Here is a 15985-nt window from a genome sequence, read left to right as displayed (position 1 = left end):
TAACTGGATCTTAAATAATTTGGAGTGTTCAAAAAAATATAAGGGAACCACCAAAGAAGACAGATTGAGACTCTATCAAAATGTTGTTTTGTGTAGAAGACACTTGGTGGATATGAATATAGTCAAAAAACCGCATGATTTCGGAGGTTTTCTAAGAAACACCCTAAGACGTCTGTCAAAGCATCGATTAGAAAAATTAAGATCGGAGGTGGGGTCTAACACGCAAGAGCATGGCGAAACTTACAAAGGTTTTTCGCACACGTTTTGGGCATTTAGTAAACAACAAATCCCGTTTTGTATAAGTACGATATCTGATCAAGAAGAGACTCTAATGGTGCAAGTATTTGATTCAATATTAACCTATTCTGGACTTGGATCATCAGGTAAGTGTTCAAAAACTTTTAAGGAAAACTTTTTAAATTACTTAAAACGAAAGCTAAAAAAATCAAAGCTGTAAGATCATCTGATGCAAATCGGGGTCCATCGAAGGATATATAGAAATTATTTAAAGATTGATCGCACCGTCTTGCGATGCTGTTGTCGTCAGGAATCCTCCAGAGGCGAAGGGGTTCCTTCGCTGGCTGCTCCGGAGAGTCCGGGGAGCAGACCGCTCTTTATTCTGGTAAATGCAAATTCAAACTGAAACTTAAAAGGATTCATAAAGGAAACAAAGATGCGCAGCGGCCACTAAAATATGCTGTGTTAGTCGGCTGCGCACGGGTTTCCGGCCCAATGCTGGGTCAACACTTTTATATTATGTTTCATACACTGCATTATGGTCCAGATTTCGTTTTTTTTTTGGCATAAAGTCTAAATTTTTATGTCAATATATCGTCCTTTAGCAATTATTTTCTAATAGAAAATTAATTGGCTCAGTGCACTGTGTTAACTTGTGTTAACTACTCCCCCTTCAAGATTACGGCCGTCTTCGGCTGGTCCTAATTCGGCGATCATACCGTTTAATTGGATTGCAGATCTTCGCGCTCCGATGAACCGTAGACAGGTGATGCCAATACAATTCAATGCAGAAAAAATCGCTGCTGCGATAAATATTATGCGATGTGAATGATTGGTATCAATTTCTATCCCGAACTCTTTGATGAACTCCAAGATACGTTCACTCAGCTCGTGAAGATAGGGGAGACTCTGAATATCTCTGTTGGCGGTGATATTCCACGATGGGGAACTAGGTACCCCTGGAGCTCGTATTTGGGCCTTATCATGATTTATAAAGATGGTGTCATTTATTACGACGCGATCGTTCCGGACTTCTGTTTCGTTGCCCACCGTGACCATAGCTGGCCAGTCAATGATGATGATGATTCCCTCATCCACGCGGGAACGCGGGTGTAGGTCGCTTGGTTGTGACTCGCAATGCGCTAGAACGCCTGCGTGTAATTCCCTGGCGCATGAGCTTTCCATTGATAGTTGGTAAAAGGTAGCCCACGGTGTCGGGGTGCAGTTTTTGATTGTATGAACTTATTCTCCACACTTTGCTACCATGTTGTCGGTTATTCTCAGCATAACTCCTTTGCAAGTGAACGGGAAAATAGTGACCTTCTTACAAGATAATTTCAGTATGGGAAATTTAATAATAAAGTGTATCATGTTAGAGGATTGTAGTATTTTAACGGACGATGCGGACATAAGATCCCCTATGGGGGTATCTGTGGGCTCTTTCAGCCAAACTGATATTAAGTCTGCATGATCTAGGATACTTGGACTAACAATATTGTTTTTCGCCAGTGTTGCAGCCAACATTAAATTTTTTAACTCCATCATTAGTATTCTATTCCTAGCCAGCAGTGTCTCATATAAATGGCCGGTGTCAATTCGGGTATTTTTATGTGTTTGCAAGATTTGATTTACAGTGGTTGTTAATTGGTTGATTCGACTTTGTATTCTAGTATTAATTTTGGTTTGACTGTGTCAACTGCCACTCCGTGAACCTAACTCTTTCTAGATCGCCTGCATCCGGCGTCCCCGCTACCACATTTAGCATTGAGCCCAGAAAATCTAAACTCCTTGCTATTCTGTGGTGGACTCTTAACGAATCTAGCGTGTCCCGAAGGTGTGAGGTATCCACTTCTAGCAACATGTGAGACTGTGGAAACATTTCGTTCATGCTGCTTGTTTCTTCTATTACGCGCATGTATTCCGAAAGATTTGCTGAGTGGGTCTCGTACGCGAGCTCCTCCCACACCAGGATCTCTCCATCTATTATGGGGATGTACCTTGCTTATGAATAGTTAGTGATGTGCGCTGACACCAATGACAGTGAGAGGAGGATGAAAACTCTGCACCTGTGGAAATGTATTCTTTTAGTCGCTTTTTCTTGTTCGCTGAGGTTTATCCCATCACCAATTACTTTTATCCTAAAACTAAAACATCGCGCCTTTGGCAACGGACTTAATGTCTCCTAAATGGAAGTTTGCCAAATGGCTGGTGATAATAAAAAATTTAAAATTAAGCGAGAGAGTCATTTTAAGTTGTCCTTGTGGACCACCCTCCCTTCAATGAGGACCGTGGTCCCCAGGTCTGCTTGTATGGTTTTTTCCTCACAAAAGGGAGTGAGTTTATTGCCAAGCCTTCTATTAGTTTTGACCAAAACCTTTTCGCCCACTTCGAAGACTCTATTTTGTCGAGATGCATTCTCTCTAGACCTTAGCTCATCTTGGGCACTCTTAATTTTGTCAGCAATCCGTTCCTGTGTGTCGTCCATGGATTCTTGTATTGCGTCGACTGGCCACTTATCGATGACCGAATGGATTGATTGGATATATCTGATAGTGACTAACAAGATTATTCCCACAGTATCACTTATGCCCTTGTCAATTTTTAGGTACCTGGCGAGCTCTAGTAGAGTGCTGTGAAAACGTTTCACTTTCCCGTTTGAGACACTGTGAAGGGGTGGCTATTCGTGATGCTGACGCCAAAATGGTTGTCTAGCATGGCAGTGATCGTGTGCGATTTTAACGATGGCTCGTTGTCGCAGTACCTTGGCCTTTGGGAAGAAATTCATGACCTGCAACATGGCCGGTTTCAAATCCTCAATTGCTCTTGAAGGCACATGCTGTCAATGCAAGTGAGAAAATGTTTTTATCCGTTGAGAAAATATCTATGTGTAGCATTTCTCCTACATGAGGAGGAATCGGTGACTCGCCAATCTCTTGTTTCTTCGGATGCCTATCATATTTAGCTTTCGCGCACGTTTTGCAGTTTTGGACAATTTCATTGGCCAGTTTGGCCATTTTTGGGAAGTAGTACTCTGTGAGAAACTGTTTCACATTTTCTTGGGCTGACCAGTGGGCCCTATTGTGTTCTGCTAATATGACTTCCCTCCTTTCCTCGAAAAATATCTGTAACACAGTTTTTTCAGTGCCAGAATTTTGTAGTCGGGAATCTCCGCACTAAGTCGTCCTGCACCGTTGCTAACGTGTGAAAATCGCAATGGAGGGCTTTTACGCCCTTGGGGGCTATTGCATCCGCAAGGTCATTGAGTAATGATTCCTTTTACGGGGAAGTTGATTGCGTGTCGTTTCTTATTTTTGAAGAGAACGAAGAGAAGAGAAGAAGAAGAGAGAAGAGAACGAAAGAGCGTTTTAACGGAAAGCGGGCCTCTTCTAGAATTAGTTGATTCTGGAAGCAGCTTAGGGGCTTATCCGTTGATTCTATGGTGTGTGTGAGGGAAATCTCACTGTGAATGGTCGCAACACATGATTGAGTAATGATTCCTTTTACGGGGAAGTTGATTGCGTGTCGTTTCTTATTTTTGAAGAGAACGAAAGAGCGTTTCAGCGGAAAGCGGGCCTCTTCAAGAACTAGTTGGTTCTGGAAGCAGTTTAGGGGCTTATCCGTTGTTTCTATGGTGTGAGTGAGGGAAATCTCACTGTGAATGTTCGCAACACATGATTCTGCGTCCTGTTCTTCTATGGCGTTTCCTCGATGCGACCATTCAACTTTTTAATTTTCGGGTTAGAATCTTATACCAAGAATGACAATGGCTGATGGTTAGTGAAGATAGTTATATCTTTCACCGCATATAACTAGTGTCGCAGTTTGGCCAACGCCCAAACGATGGCTAATAATTCTCTTTCATTTGTGGCGTAGTTCATTTCCCTATCCTTCAATGTCCTCGAGATAATTGTAATAGGACGGTTCTCTTGTGAAAGCACTCCAATACCGTAGGCTGAAGCATGAGTCGTTAGATGGAATGGCTTCTTGTAATCCGGGTATCTGAGCATAACATCTTCGGATGCCAAAATGTTGCGCAGTTTTTCGAACGAATTTTTTTGCGCCTCATTGAGTTTTACTTGGATGTGTCGCGATCTATGTCTGCTTACACTTCCATTTTCGCCCTTTAATATGTCCGAAATATGCCTTGCTATGGCTGAAAAGTCCTAATAAAGCAACGAGACTCTCATATTTGCATCGCTTATGTTTTTTAAAACCCAATCTACGTGCTTAATATGAGCATTCTCATTTTCTGAGAAGATTATTACATCATCGACGTAGACATAGCAAGTTTGGCCGATTTTCTCTCTGAGAATGTCATCAATGGCTCTCTGGAAAATGCTGGCAGCATTTCTCAAGCCAAAGGGAAGCCTCTTAAATTCCTACTTCCCTCCGTTTACAGAGAAGGACGTTTTTTCGAGGTCATTTCCCGCTAAGACGATATGGTGATACCCGGACTTGAAGTCCAGTGTCGTAAAGAATTTGACCTTGCCCAATTTGCCCAGTATCATGGAGATATCTGGCATCGGATATTTGTCCGGGATAGTCCTTTCGTTAACTTACGAAAGTCTATGACTAACCGTCTATTTTAATTGCCGGCCTCGTCGGTTCCTTTTTTATCAACCACCCATATTGGGTTGTTATAAGGAGACACCGACTTCTGAATTATTATTTTTTTTTTTTGCAGGGGTAACACGGTCACACCTCCCGCCCAACCGACCGAGGGGCGCTGCCGTGTATCGTACGGCTCGATTCGCGAGAAGATAGACGCTATATAGAAAAGAGAACAGAGACGAGGAAATGAACAAAATGTAAAGTAACTCTAATAAATTGTAGTGTTAGTAGGTTCTAATTATGTACTAAAGAAGTTAAAATTGATTGCTTTAAAAGCGGCAGAGAGTTACGATTACAGATAATAGGACAAAGTCTATTATAGTCAGAACATAATACTCTGTAAAGGTCATGCAACTCATAGTTAATTCGATGTTACCGTTGAGTTTTCAAAAAATAGCGAGGAAGGGTAAGAACTTGATTTTCGCTTAGTGTTAACGAAATTATAAAACTGTTTCGGATCCTGTGCGAACTGGAACTTACAACGGTTTAAATAATTCCTGTAGCACTGAACATTAAGCTCGGTAAAGTTTAACCGAGCGCTTACATATTTAGAAAGGATGGACTGAGAACCGGTATTTTTAAATTTTGTATAAAGTCTGGACTTGACATTTCTTAGGTGTGTCAACTCTTTATTAAGCCAAGGAGGTTTAGAGATTGACGGATAGTACATCGGCACACAACAGTCAAAAAATGATTTAATTGCGGTATAAAACATTAATCGCATCCGCCGTTATGTTGCAGGAGTAAAGATCGGACCAATTAAAGCCAGCTATAAAATTGTTTAGCCTCCGAAAATTTGCCTTGCGAAAACAGTGAATTCGCTTTGTTGATTTCACTGAATTTACTTTTAATACCGTACCTATGTCGATTGCCACCTCGATAGTAGGATGATATGGATCTTCAGGTTGAGTAAGAGGTGCTACCCTGGACAGAAACATACTTTCAGGACTTGTTACAATAATATGATTAACTTACGACAACGATAAATCGAGAAAGCCGTCAATAAAGTCATGTTGTGCTAAAGGGAGAAGGATATTCGAATTTTCTTCTGGGGACCACGTTGTGCCAGGTATATTAAAATCACCTAGAACTACCAATTGGTCCCTGTCAGACAGTTTATTTAAGATAGACTGGATAGTGGACAAATGATTCTGATATACTGGGAATTCAGAAGATGGCGGAATATACGAGTACGTAATATAAACTGATCTGTCGGAAAAAGACAGCTTTACACATAAGAATTCGAGGTACGGGAATCGTCCAAAAGTAACTCCTCCGACGCGACGGTAGACCGCAATTCAGACTCCACCTTCCCGTCTGGAGGGACGGTCATACCTATATATAGTGTACATACCTGGGAAGACTTCAAAGTTAAGTATCTCCGGCTTTAACCAAGTCTCTGTGAACACTATTATATGGGATGCGAAGGAAAGACTATCACAATACAATTTGATTAATTTACTACGCAAGCCTCTATTTTGATAGGAGATAGAAAGATTTGTTGTTAGTTTTTTGAAGAGGAAGAAGATGAAGAGGCGGATGGTGCAGTGGTCTGGCCACGTGAGTTTAATTCCCACGGGCACCTTTTTCTTATTTTTGATCTTAGCTTCAAACTCTTTTACCACCATACTATCCGGCCAAAAATCACCCGAACATATGGTCGAAAAGAGCTCGTTTGGTACAGTTATCTTGAAAGATGATATGTCCCTAGCGTAAGAGAAGTTAAATTTTTCCACTTTTATATTATCGGCTTTTGTTTTGTCTTGTATACAAGACAATACATTAGATTATGTTTTATCAGGGGAAAGCAGAGAAACGAAAATTTGTTTCTTTAGTGAAACCACCGCGAGGGGTTTTGGCCCTGCAGACTGTATTTCTGAGGTGCCAACTTGTGCCGGTAGTCCGGACTCAATGTTCCCTTGTGGTGGTAAACTAATCGGGATAGGTAGAATCACTGGTTGAGAGACCAGTGCAGATGATTCGGAATCTTTAGTAATCCCACGGTGGGCTCCCTCCAAAGCGGATTGATCGGATTGCTCCGAATCTTTTTTAGCTGCCTATCTTAGCAACATATGCAGATTTGTTGCGATTGACAGCTGATCAGTTTTGGAGTCCTGTTGATCATTTGCCCGTGGTTGCGGGGCCTTAGGCAGCCTACCACCAGCGGCTTTTATGCGCTGTGGAGATTCATCTAAGAGCTTAAGGCCATTAAACTGTGAATTAAGCGCGGAAAGAAGATCATCGGCTCGACGAAAACTATCTCTAGCTACGCGAAAACTGTTGATCAGTTTTTTCAAGCCACCTTTAGTTTGGCGCATAAACGATTTCATCTCGTTCGCAACCACAAGGCAAGCATCACAACAGTAATTTAGATTTTTACCCTTTGCTAGGTCATCACTTGTACGGCCATTAAAACCAGCACACTTAGTATGCACCATTCTATCACATAGCCCACAAGTCATTTTTGGCTGCTCAGGTTTTATAACCTGGCAGCAATTTTTATAAAAGCAGACAACATTAACTGTTTCCATATTTGTCTAAAATCAGACCACTGTGCACGAAAACACAAGAAAAACTTTCAAGCAAGCTGTTAAAAGAACCGCACTAGAGCAGTCTACACGCTCAGAAATTTTAGATTTTGTGTGGGGGAGCGAAAGAGCGAAAGAGAGTGAGAGCGAGAGAATAAGTGCACAGTGCAGTTTATGTGCATGCAAAAAAAACAACACCAAACAGCTCTACGAACAACGCACAAAAGGGAGAGTAAACAAAAGACAAAGACGAAAAATGCAAAAGACTTTGTATATTTGTTTAAGCTACTGCACAAATAACAAAGAATCACTCCCGAAGCGAACGGATCTTTAATAATTATGTTTACAATATATGATATTAAATTTTAATTATTATAAACCTTGGCTGGTTTTACAAATACAAAATAAAAATCGGAGCTAAAAAAAACACGTATACATGTATACACGGAGTGTATATACACGTATACACGGAGTTCATACATGACGTATGGAATGAAATCTTCTCAACCTCGTTACCCCATTTGAGTTGGGCGGAAGCGAGGCGAAGTGATGCGCCGGCGTGTGCTAACAGATCGGCGCCGATAATCTCGTCCAATATTGTAAAATCTGGTAGAATGAAAAAAGTCGCTTTCAAATTAAAAAATTAACAGTGGTGGCGCCATGAATTGAGTGAACTTCGAAAGGAGAGTCCACCGGGCGGATACCCTTTAGCTCTTTGCGAGGTCGGATAAAATATTTTGACGCGCCGGTGTCTAGAAGGAAATTCATTGGTACCCCTGCTACTCTTCGTCTGATGACGGGTAACAAAGATTTTACCCTAAAAAATTTACGTAGTCAGAATCATACTCGGCAATGGCATCGTCGTCTATTTTCGATTCCGCTTTGGAGGCGGCGGCGGCATGTGCCGTCTTTTCTTCCGCATTCTGCGTAATGAAGTTAATTTTTTGCTGTTTCCTAGGTCATCACTTGTACGGCCATTAAAACCAGCACACTTAGTATGCACCATTCTATCACATAGCCCACAAGTCATTTTTGGCTGCTCAGGTTTTATAACCTGGCAGCAATTTTTATAAAAGCAGACAACATTAACTGTTTCCATATTTGTCTAAAATCAGACCACTGTGCACGAAAACACAAGAAAAACTTTCAAGCAAGCTGTTAAAAGAACCGCACTAGAGCAGTCTACACGCTCAGAAATTTTAGATTTTGTGTGGGGGAGCGAAAGAGCGAAAGAGAGTGAGAGCGAGAGAATAAGTGCACAGTGCAGTTTATGTGCATGCAAAAAAAACAACACCAAACAGCTCTACGAACAACGCACAAAAGGGAGAGTAAACAAAAGACAAAGACGAAAAATGCAAAAGACTTTGTATATTTGTTTAAGCTACTGCACAAATAACAAAGAATCACTCCCGAAGCGAACGGATCTTTAATAATTATGTTTACAATATATGATATTAAATTTTAATTATTATAAACCTTGGCTGGTTTTACAAATACAAAATAAAAATCGGAGCTAAAAAAAACACGTATACATGTATACACGGAGTGTATATACACGTATACACGGAGTTCATACATGACGTATGGAATGAAATCTTCTCAACCTCGTTACCCCATTTGAGTTGGGCGGAAGCGAGGCGAAGTGATGCGCCGGCGTGTGCTAACAGATCGGCGCCGATAATCTCGTCCAATATTGTAAAATCTGGTAGAATGAAAAAAGTCGCTTTCAAATTAAAAAATTAACAGTGGTGGCGCCATGAATTGAGTGAACTTCGAAAGGAGAGTCCACCGGGCGGATACCCTTTAGCTCTTTGCGAGGTCGGATAAAATATTTTGACGCGCCGGTGTCTAGAAGGAAATTCATTGGTACCCCTGCTACTCTTCGTCTGATGACGGGTAACAAAGATTTTACCCTAAAAAATTTACGTAGTCAGAATCATACTCGGCAATGGCATCGTCGTCTATTTTCGATTCCGCTTTGGAGGCGGCGGCGGCATGTGCCGTCTTTTCTTCCGCATTCTGCGTAATGAAGTTAATTTTTTGCTGTTTCCTCACTTCGCCTGCGCACTCAGAGGTGGCTGGTCTTCTATTCTCGTAGCCATTTGCCTGGGTCGGATGCAGCAATTTAGAAAATGAGGGATCGACCTCCATAGGCTCAGACAAAGGCTGCAACGTCGAATGCCGCGCTTGAATCGAATGGAAATATAAATGATAATTTTTTTCGGTGTGTGTGTTATTTCGTCACTTATTCCCTTCACTTTTCCCGCGCCGCAGTCTTTTGCTTTGCGGCAAATTTAGAAGCTGTGTGGGCGGTGTTGGTGATGGTGGGTGGTGGTTTTTACCACTAGTTGAGCGCCAATTATTTAAAGATTGACACCGTCTTGCGATGCTGTCGTCCTCAGGATTTCTCCAGAGGTGAAGGGCTTCCATCGCTGGCTGCTCCAGAGAGTCCGGGGAGCAGACCGCTCTTTATTCTGGTAAATGCAAATTCAAACTGAAACTTAAAAGGATTCATAAAGCAAACAAAGACGCGCAGCGGCCACGCAAATACGCTGTGTTAGTCGGCTGCGCACGGGTTTCCGGCCCAATGCTGGGTCAACACTTTTATATTATGTTTCATACACTGAGCCAACTGTTCTAGTTCGTTGGCTTGTGTTAACATATATGCTGCGAGCCGCGGCGGGCAGTGCAGCCGCGACCGATTAGATATTAACTCACTCAACCATTTCCCATCAAAGGGAGTTCAACATTTTCTGCTTGCAAATAACAAAGAAACACCTAATCAAATAAAACTGAATTGAAGTGGTATTAATTGATCGAAATTGGATTCTGGTTATGTGCAAGAAGGCTTCAAGAACGAAGATGAAAACACAAAGCACACTAGCAACAGCAGATTACAGTGCGATCTAGAAATTTCATCATTTTTCAGGAATATCGATAGATATTGGGGAATAAAGTGGGAAAAATTGTATAAGCTGTTCAAAAGTGTGGGCGTGACCGTTTTGTTGGTGAAGGTGAGGAAAACGTCATTCAAACACTTTTATTGAAAAATGCATCGTTGCGGCACATACGAGACACTGATGAGAAGGACTCAGCCTTCCGTGGAATGTATCATATGATCACGGTGAATCCAGTTGGCGTGGTAGCAGACTTTATATTCTTCCGCGATACCATCGCCTCCTGGTTTAACCCACCGCAGGATCTGCATCAGATGATACAGTACCTATTATATATATTTCCTTCAAAATTCTGCACGGTTTTAAGACCCAAGTGGGCGATTCCCGCCAACCTTGGCCGAGCGCCTGGCCACAATGTATGACATCTTAGGCTAGCCATGCCATAAAACAGCCACCTTCACCCATTAGCGAGTCAAGCAGCAACTTTTTAACTAGACAATTATGTACAAGTATGCGGAATAAGCGTGTCGTCTTTATCTTTATGGACGTGGCTAAAGTGTTTTTGGTATGCCGATAAAAATTGGCAAGACAAACAACAAAACGAAGAAAAATACATTTTTCAAATGTAAGGGCGTTGCAGCTTGACCTGTTTGAGAGCGTTCGACTGGGCGCTTCTATAAGGTTTTTGGCCGTTTGATATAAATATACCAGACAAATAAAATTATGCAAAAATATCAAAAAAAAAAATTTCAAATATGTGACCGTGTTAGTTTTGAGCGGTTTTAGGGCGTTAGAGTGGGCGAGGCATAAGGTTTTTTGGCAAACCTCTCAAAGTGTGGGCGTGGAAATTTTGGGCGGGTTGTGGTGATTAGAGTGGGCGTGGCAAAAAAGGTAAGCAAACTTGCGAAACGTTTCTAGAATCTGTATGCTTAATCTCAACCTTCTGACTTTTATGGTTTCTGAGAACGAGACGTTCATACGGACAGACGTGCATGGCCAGATCGACTCCGCTATTGACCCTGATCAAGAATATATATATGTCGGAGCACAATTATTATTTTCCATTTCACGCAGCGAGTTTCGAAGGCACCGAAGGTCTACACACAATTAATTTGTGTCACTCACTTCTTGTCCGTGCTAACCTTCGAACCACACTCGGCGACAGCGACCACACGCTGCCGCCGCGCTAAAACGGGAGATGCAAAAGCTACAAAAATATAGCCGACCAATAGCAACGCAGTATGCAATAATGCAATATGATGAAATACCAATGATTTCCCCAAAATGATGGAATTACTATTCTTGTGAAATATTCTAGCACATACACTAGCTTACAAAAGTATGCGCCGACACGGCCATCCTGACCTTTACACGTCCTCGTGAAGTATTACCAAAATGATTCGTTCTCTATAATTATATTGTAAAACTATTTTTACATCATTTAAAAAAAAATTTTGCAAATTGACAAATCAAATTTCCAAATTTAAATTTCCAATAAATATTTCTTTTCTTTAACATAATTAATTTTCTTCATATTCATATCTAATGCGCAACACGCCACGATCAAGACATTTGCCTTGCACTTGTTAATGTAATTACAAATTTCAATATTAGCCCTTCAGGCATCCATACTGTCTCTTTCAACAGCTTCAATCATTTCGCTACTGTCTCTTTCAACAGCTTCAATCATTTCGCTACTGTCTCTTTCAACAGCTTCAATCATTTCGCTACTGTCTCTTTCAACAGCTTCAATCATTTCGCTTCTGTCTCTTTCAACAACTTCAATCATTTCGCTACTGTCTCTTTCAACAGCTTCAATCATTTCGAAAGCTTCCTCTTCAGAATCTGAGACAATCAACACATCATCAATATAGACCGCATAGGTATTAACTAAATTCCCCAGGGCTCGGACTATGGCACGCTGAAAATCAGATGACGCATTCTTTAATCCGAACGGCATTGCCAAAAAGTCATATTGACCTTCAGGGGTCACAAAAGCTGTTCTCTCAACAGAATCGCGGTGAATTGGCACCTGATAAAAACAACTGGCCATATCCAAACTGGAAAAATATTTTCCGCCACGTAAGCGATCAATCTGGTCTGATATTAACGACAAGGGATACTTATCTGACACTGTATTTGCGTTCAATTCACGATAGTCAATACAAAGCCCATTTGAATATTTGGCCAATATAGCATTAAGTTTTGATTTATCACTAAAAATTGAGTCGACCTTATTTAACATGCTATCGTCATTTATGGACAATACCGTTTGTGTTTTGTAAATATCCAACCTGTTACTTTTTAACATTACTCCAAAACCAAGCTGAAAAATATCTTGCCCAATCATCATATCGTATTTAAGGCATTTCTTATCAACTACGTGAAATAACAATTCAAGATTGAATCCAGAAATTATTACAGTGGACAGAATTTGCAAATTACTCTTGACAACATTGTCGCCTATGCGTCTCAAAACTACAAGATTATAGCGTCTCTTCTCACTAATTGTCTCTTTTATTAACGAGCATTCGGAACGAGAATCAAAGAAAAATGGAAACCGCTCACCAAACTATATTGCTGTCCCGTTCTGCTGAATTACCGCACACGTGTCGACTCTCCTCTCTATGGTTATATTCGCTGTGGCTGTTCCTGCACGCCGATGCAATATGTCCAACGTTGCCACATTTGAAACACGTAACTTTAGATCTGCCGCTGCTATCGCCTGGTCTCGTCTCGTTTCTCTCGTTCTTTTCTTCTGATCTTCCCTTTCGGCACTCCATTGCCTTGTGTCCGAGTTTACCACAACTATGGCATCTAATCGGTGTTTGCATTTTGTACCTCTTCTTTTCGGGACCTTGCTCTATTCCAGCGAATTAGGCATTTCTGACGAACGAGTGGGCTCTGAGTTGTTGTTGTTGAAAATGTCTCGCCTTGATGAACCATCTCTCCCTTGGGTTCAACAACCTCGCATAGTTCCAACCTTTTCACTTGATGTGTGCCTTTGTCCTTTTTGGGCTTGCTGCAGTGTGTTGAAATATGACCGCTCTCGCCACAATTAAAACAAGTCACATCCGATTTTTGACGGTGACCAAAAGGGTTCATGTCGTTGCTGTCCCTGGCATTAGATAAAAATTGCTGCTGCTGTTTAGCTCTACATTCGATCATCTTGTGACCGAGTTTTCCACAGAAATGGCATCTCATTGTTGAAAGTCGCTGGCGCTTTATGTCAGCTGGAGGCATTTGTTCTTGCGGAGTTTTCTTTCGTTTATTAAACGTAAATGCTTTAAGCTCAGTGTGTAATTCACTTCTTGTGCGCACATTTGAAGTAAATGTTAATCGTTGCAGCCTGCTATCTACTTGAGACAACTTAGCAAGCGTCACAGAAACAGCTATTTCCTCCACATCCATCTCACGCCACTTCGTAATAAGCGACGTCATCATGCGACTAGCATAATTGGAGAAACATTCGCCGTCAGTTGGGCAACCTGCTAGCATTGCTAAAAACATAGCCGCTGGAGTTTCCACACTAGCAAAACGTTGCACGAAAAGTTCCTTAAACTCGGCCCAAGTTATTTCCGGATAGCATATTTGAGCAAACCACTGCGACGCGCTTCCTTCCATCGCTGCACTTAAAGCCATAACTAACGTGCTGCCTTTTATAGTTGATTCAGCCAAAATTATATTTGCCGTAGAGCACCACGCCGTTGCGTCTGCGCCAAAAAGGTCCGCGTTGAATTTAGGTAACACCTCAGTATTTTTGTTTGTTGTTTCGGATGCCGTTGATTTTATTGCTTTAACAAGTTCGATCAAGTTTTTATTTTGCATTTCCATTAAAACGCACCACGGCCCATCTATGGTGTTAGGCAGCGAGCCAGATCCCACTTCTGAAGTCGGAGCACAATTATTATTTTCCATTTCACGCAGCGAGTTTCGAAGGCACCGAAGGTCTACACACAATTAATTTGTGTCACTCACTTCTTGTCCGTGCTAACCTTCGAACCACACTCGGCGACAGCGACCACACGCTGCCGCCGCGCTGAAACGGGAGATGCCAAAGCTATAAAAATATAGCCGACCAATAGCAACGCAGTATGCAATAATGCAATATGATAAAATACCAATGATTTCCCCAAAATGATGAAATTACTATTCTTCTGGAATATTCTAACACATAATGCAATATGATGAAATACCATTAATTTCCCAAAATGATGGAATTACTATTCTTGTGAAATATTCTAGCACATACACTAGCTTACAAAAGTATGCGCCGACATATACAATTACAAGTTTGCAATTTTCATAAGTCAAAAAATATAATTCAAATATAATATAACATATAACTCTTAGATTTTATCGATTTTATTTATTGAAATTCAAAATTCTGCTTTCGAGCTTGTGAGTCTGGGCTTGGAACGTGGATACATGCTGATTTCACAAAATTGAGCAACGGATATTTTGTTTACAGGTGGGTGATTTGATTGGGGTTTTCGATTTCATCCTCTGGACAATTTTGGGTTTAATCCATTTGGCCTTGCTTTGGGTTTTTTCCATTTTGTGACATTTGTTCTTAGTAGGCGTCTGTGGGCGTGTGCTTAAGTCTAAGGGACATGGATATGTCACTATACTTTATATAGTCGAAAAAGCTTGCTTCTGCCTGTTACATAATTTTCAACGAATCTAGTATGTCATTTTACTCTACGAGTAACGGGTAAAAATACCATACAGCAAAGTGGGCTCACTAATGTTCGAATTGTCTCGTATATGTAGTACCACTGAATGCAACTTATTTATGCTCTCCAAATTCACAGATCATATTATTTCTGCTGCCTAATAATTTGTTTCTTACAGGCGAATCCATAAGCCGAGCAGAAGATGAACATGTTCGAATAATTCAATCAATAATGGACAAATGTATGAAAAAGGAATCATTATTAAATGAACTTTATCTGCAAGTGATAAAACAGACCACGGATCATCCAGATGCAAATTCAAGAGTAAATTTAAAAAACTGGGCACTTTTAAGTGTTTTATGCAGCGTCATTTTGCCGTCAATGAAGGCTGTTCGAAAATACCTAATAGCTCATTTGAAAAGATGCTCAAGTGATTTTTTGTCTGAGGAAGGAAAATACGCACGATTTGCAGAAAATGTATGTACCGTTCACCTTAATTTGTCAAACCAAAAGAAAACCGATGTAAAATTATTCGCATAGTGTCCGGATTTAAACGGGGAATTCAAATTAGTTAAGAATGAAAACTAGACTTCGGGAAGCCGAAGTTTCTATACTGTTACATAATTCTTTAATAACTTTATTTGCACACACACACTATCATAACTCCATTCGCATCTATTCTGATTTGTGCACAATTTTAGGTACATTTAACAGCTTGCTTGCAAGTTTTGATTTTGTGTCTTTGTACAGTGCTGCGAACAAGAAGGCAGTCACTGAGAACGCTTACTAAGACACTAGTCAGTTAAAAAACAGTTCGTGAGAACGCGCTGAGTGACAAATGTCGTCCGATCCACACAGTGAGGATACTGCAAGCTGGAACGGCATGGATTTGGCGTGGTCAGAAAGGGATTGTGGAGTCAGGGGTTGGTCTCCTTTACTAGGAGTGGTCCTAACAGACGTACGCTTCCGTGTGTTTTGCAAAGGTGGTTCTGAGAAGAGCTCCGGCGTGACCTAAACTGACGACACAACTTGCTGC

The 15985-nt window shown here is 41.1% G+C and overlaps 1 protein-coding gene across 1 annotated transcript in view; it reads left to right on the top strand.

Moving 5' to 3' along the window:
* Positions 1-15282, top strand: part of LOC27206887 (kinesin-like protein KIN-14I) — a 145580-nt gene extending 130298 nt beyond the window's left edge. The window contains exon 3 of the mRNA XM_039298330.2: positions 15128-15282. Within this exon, the coding sequence (XP_039154264.1) occupies positions 15128-15139 (12 nt within the window). The 3' untranslated portion in view covers positions 15140-15282. The remainder of the gene's footprint in view (positions 1-15127) is intronic.
* Positions 15283-15985: the final 703 nt, after the last annotated feature.

The sequence above is a fragment of the Drosophila simulans genome, unplaced genomic scaffold (assembly GCF_016746395.2).
Source record: "Drosophila simulans strain w501 unplaced genomic scaffold, Prin_Dsim_3.1 Segkk87_quiver_pilon, whole genome shotgun sequence".
In the NCBI taxonomy this organism is placed as follows: Eukaryota; Metazoa; Arthropoda; class Insecta; order Diptera; family Drosophilidae; genus Drosophila; species Drosophila simulans.
Note: the sequence above shows the minus strand (reverse complement) of the source record. Positions and strands in the feature narration are given on the sequence as shown.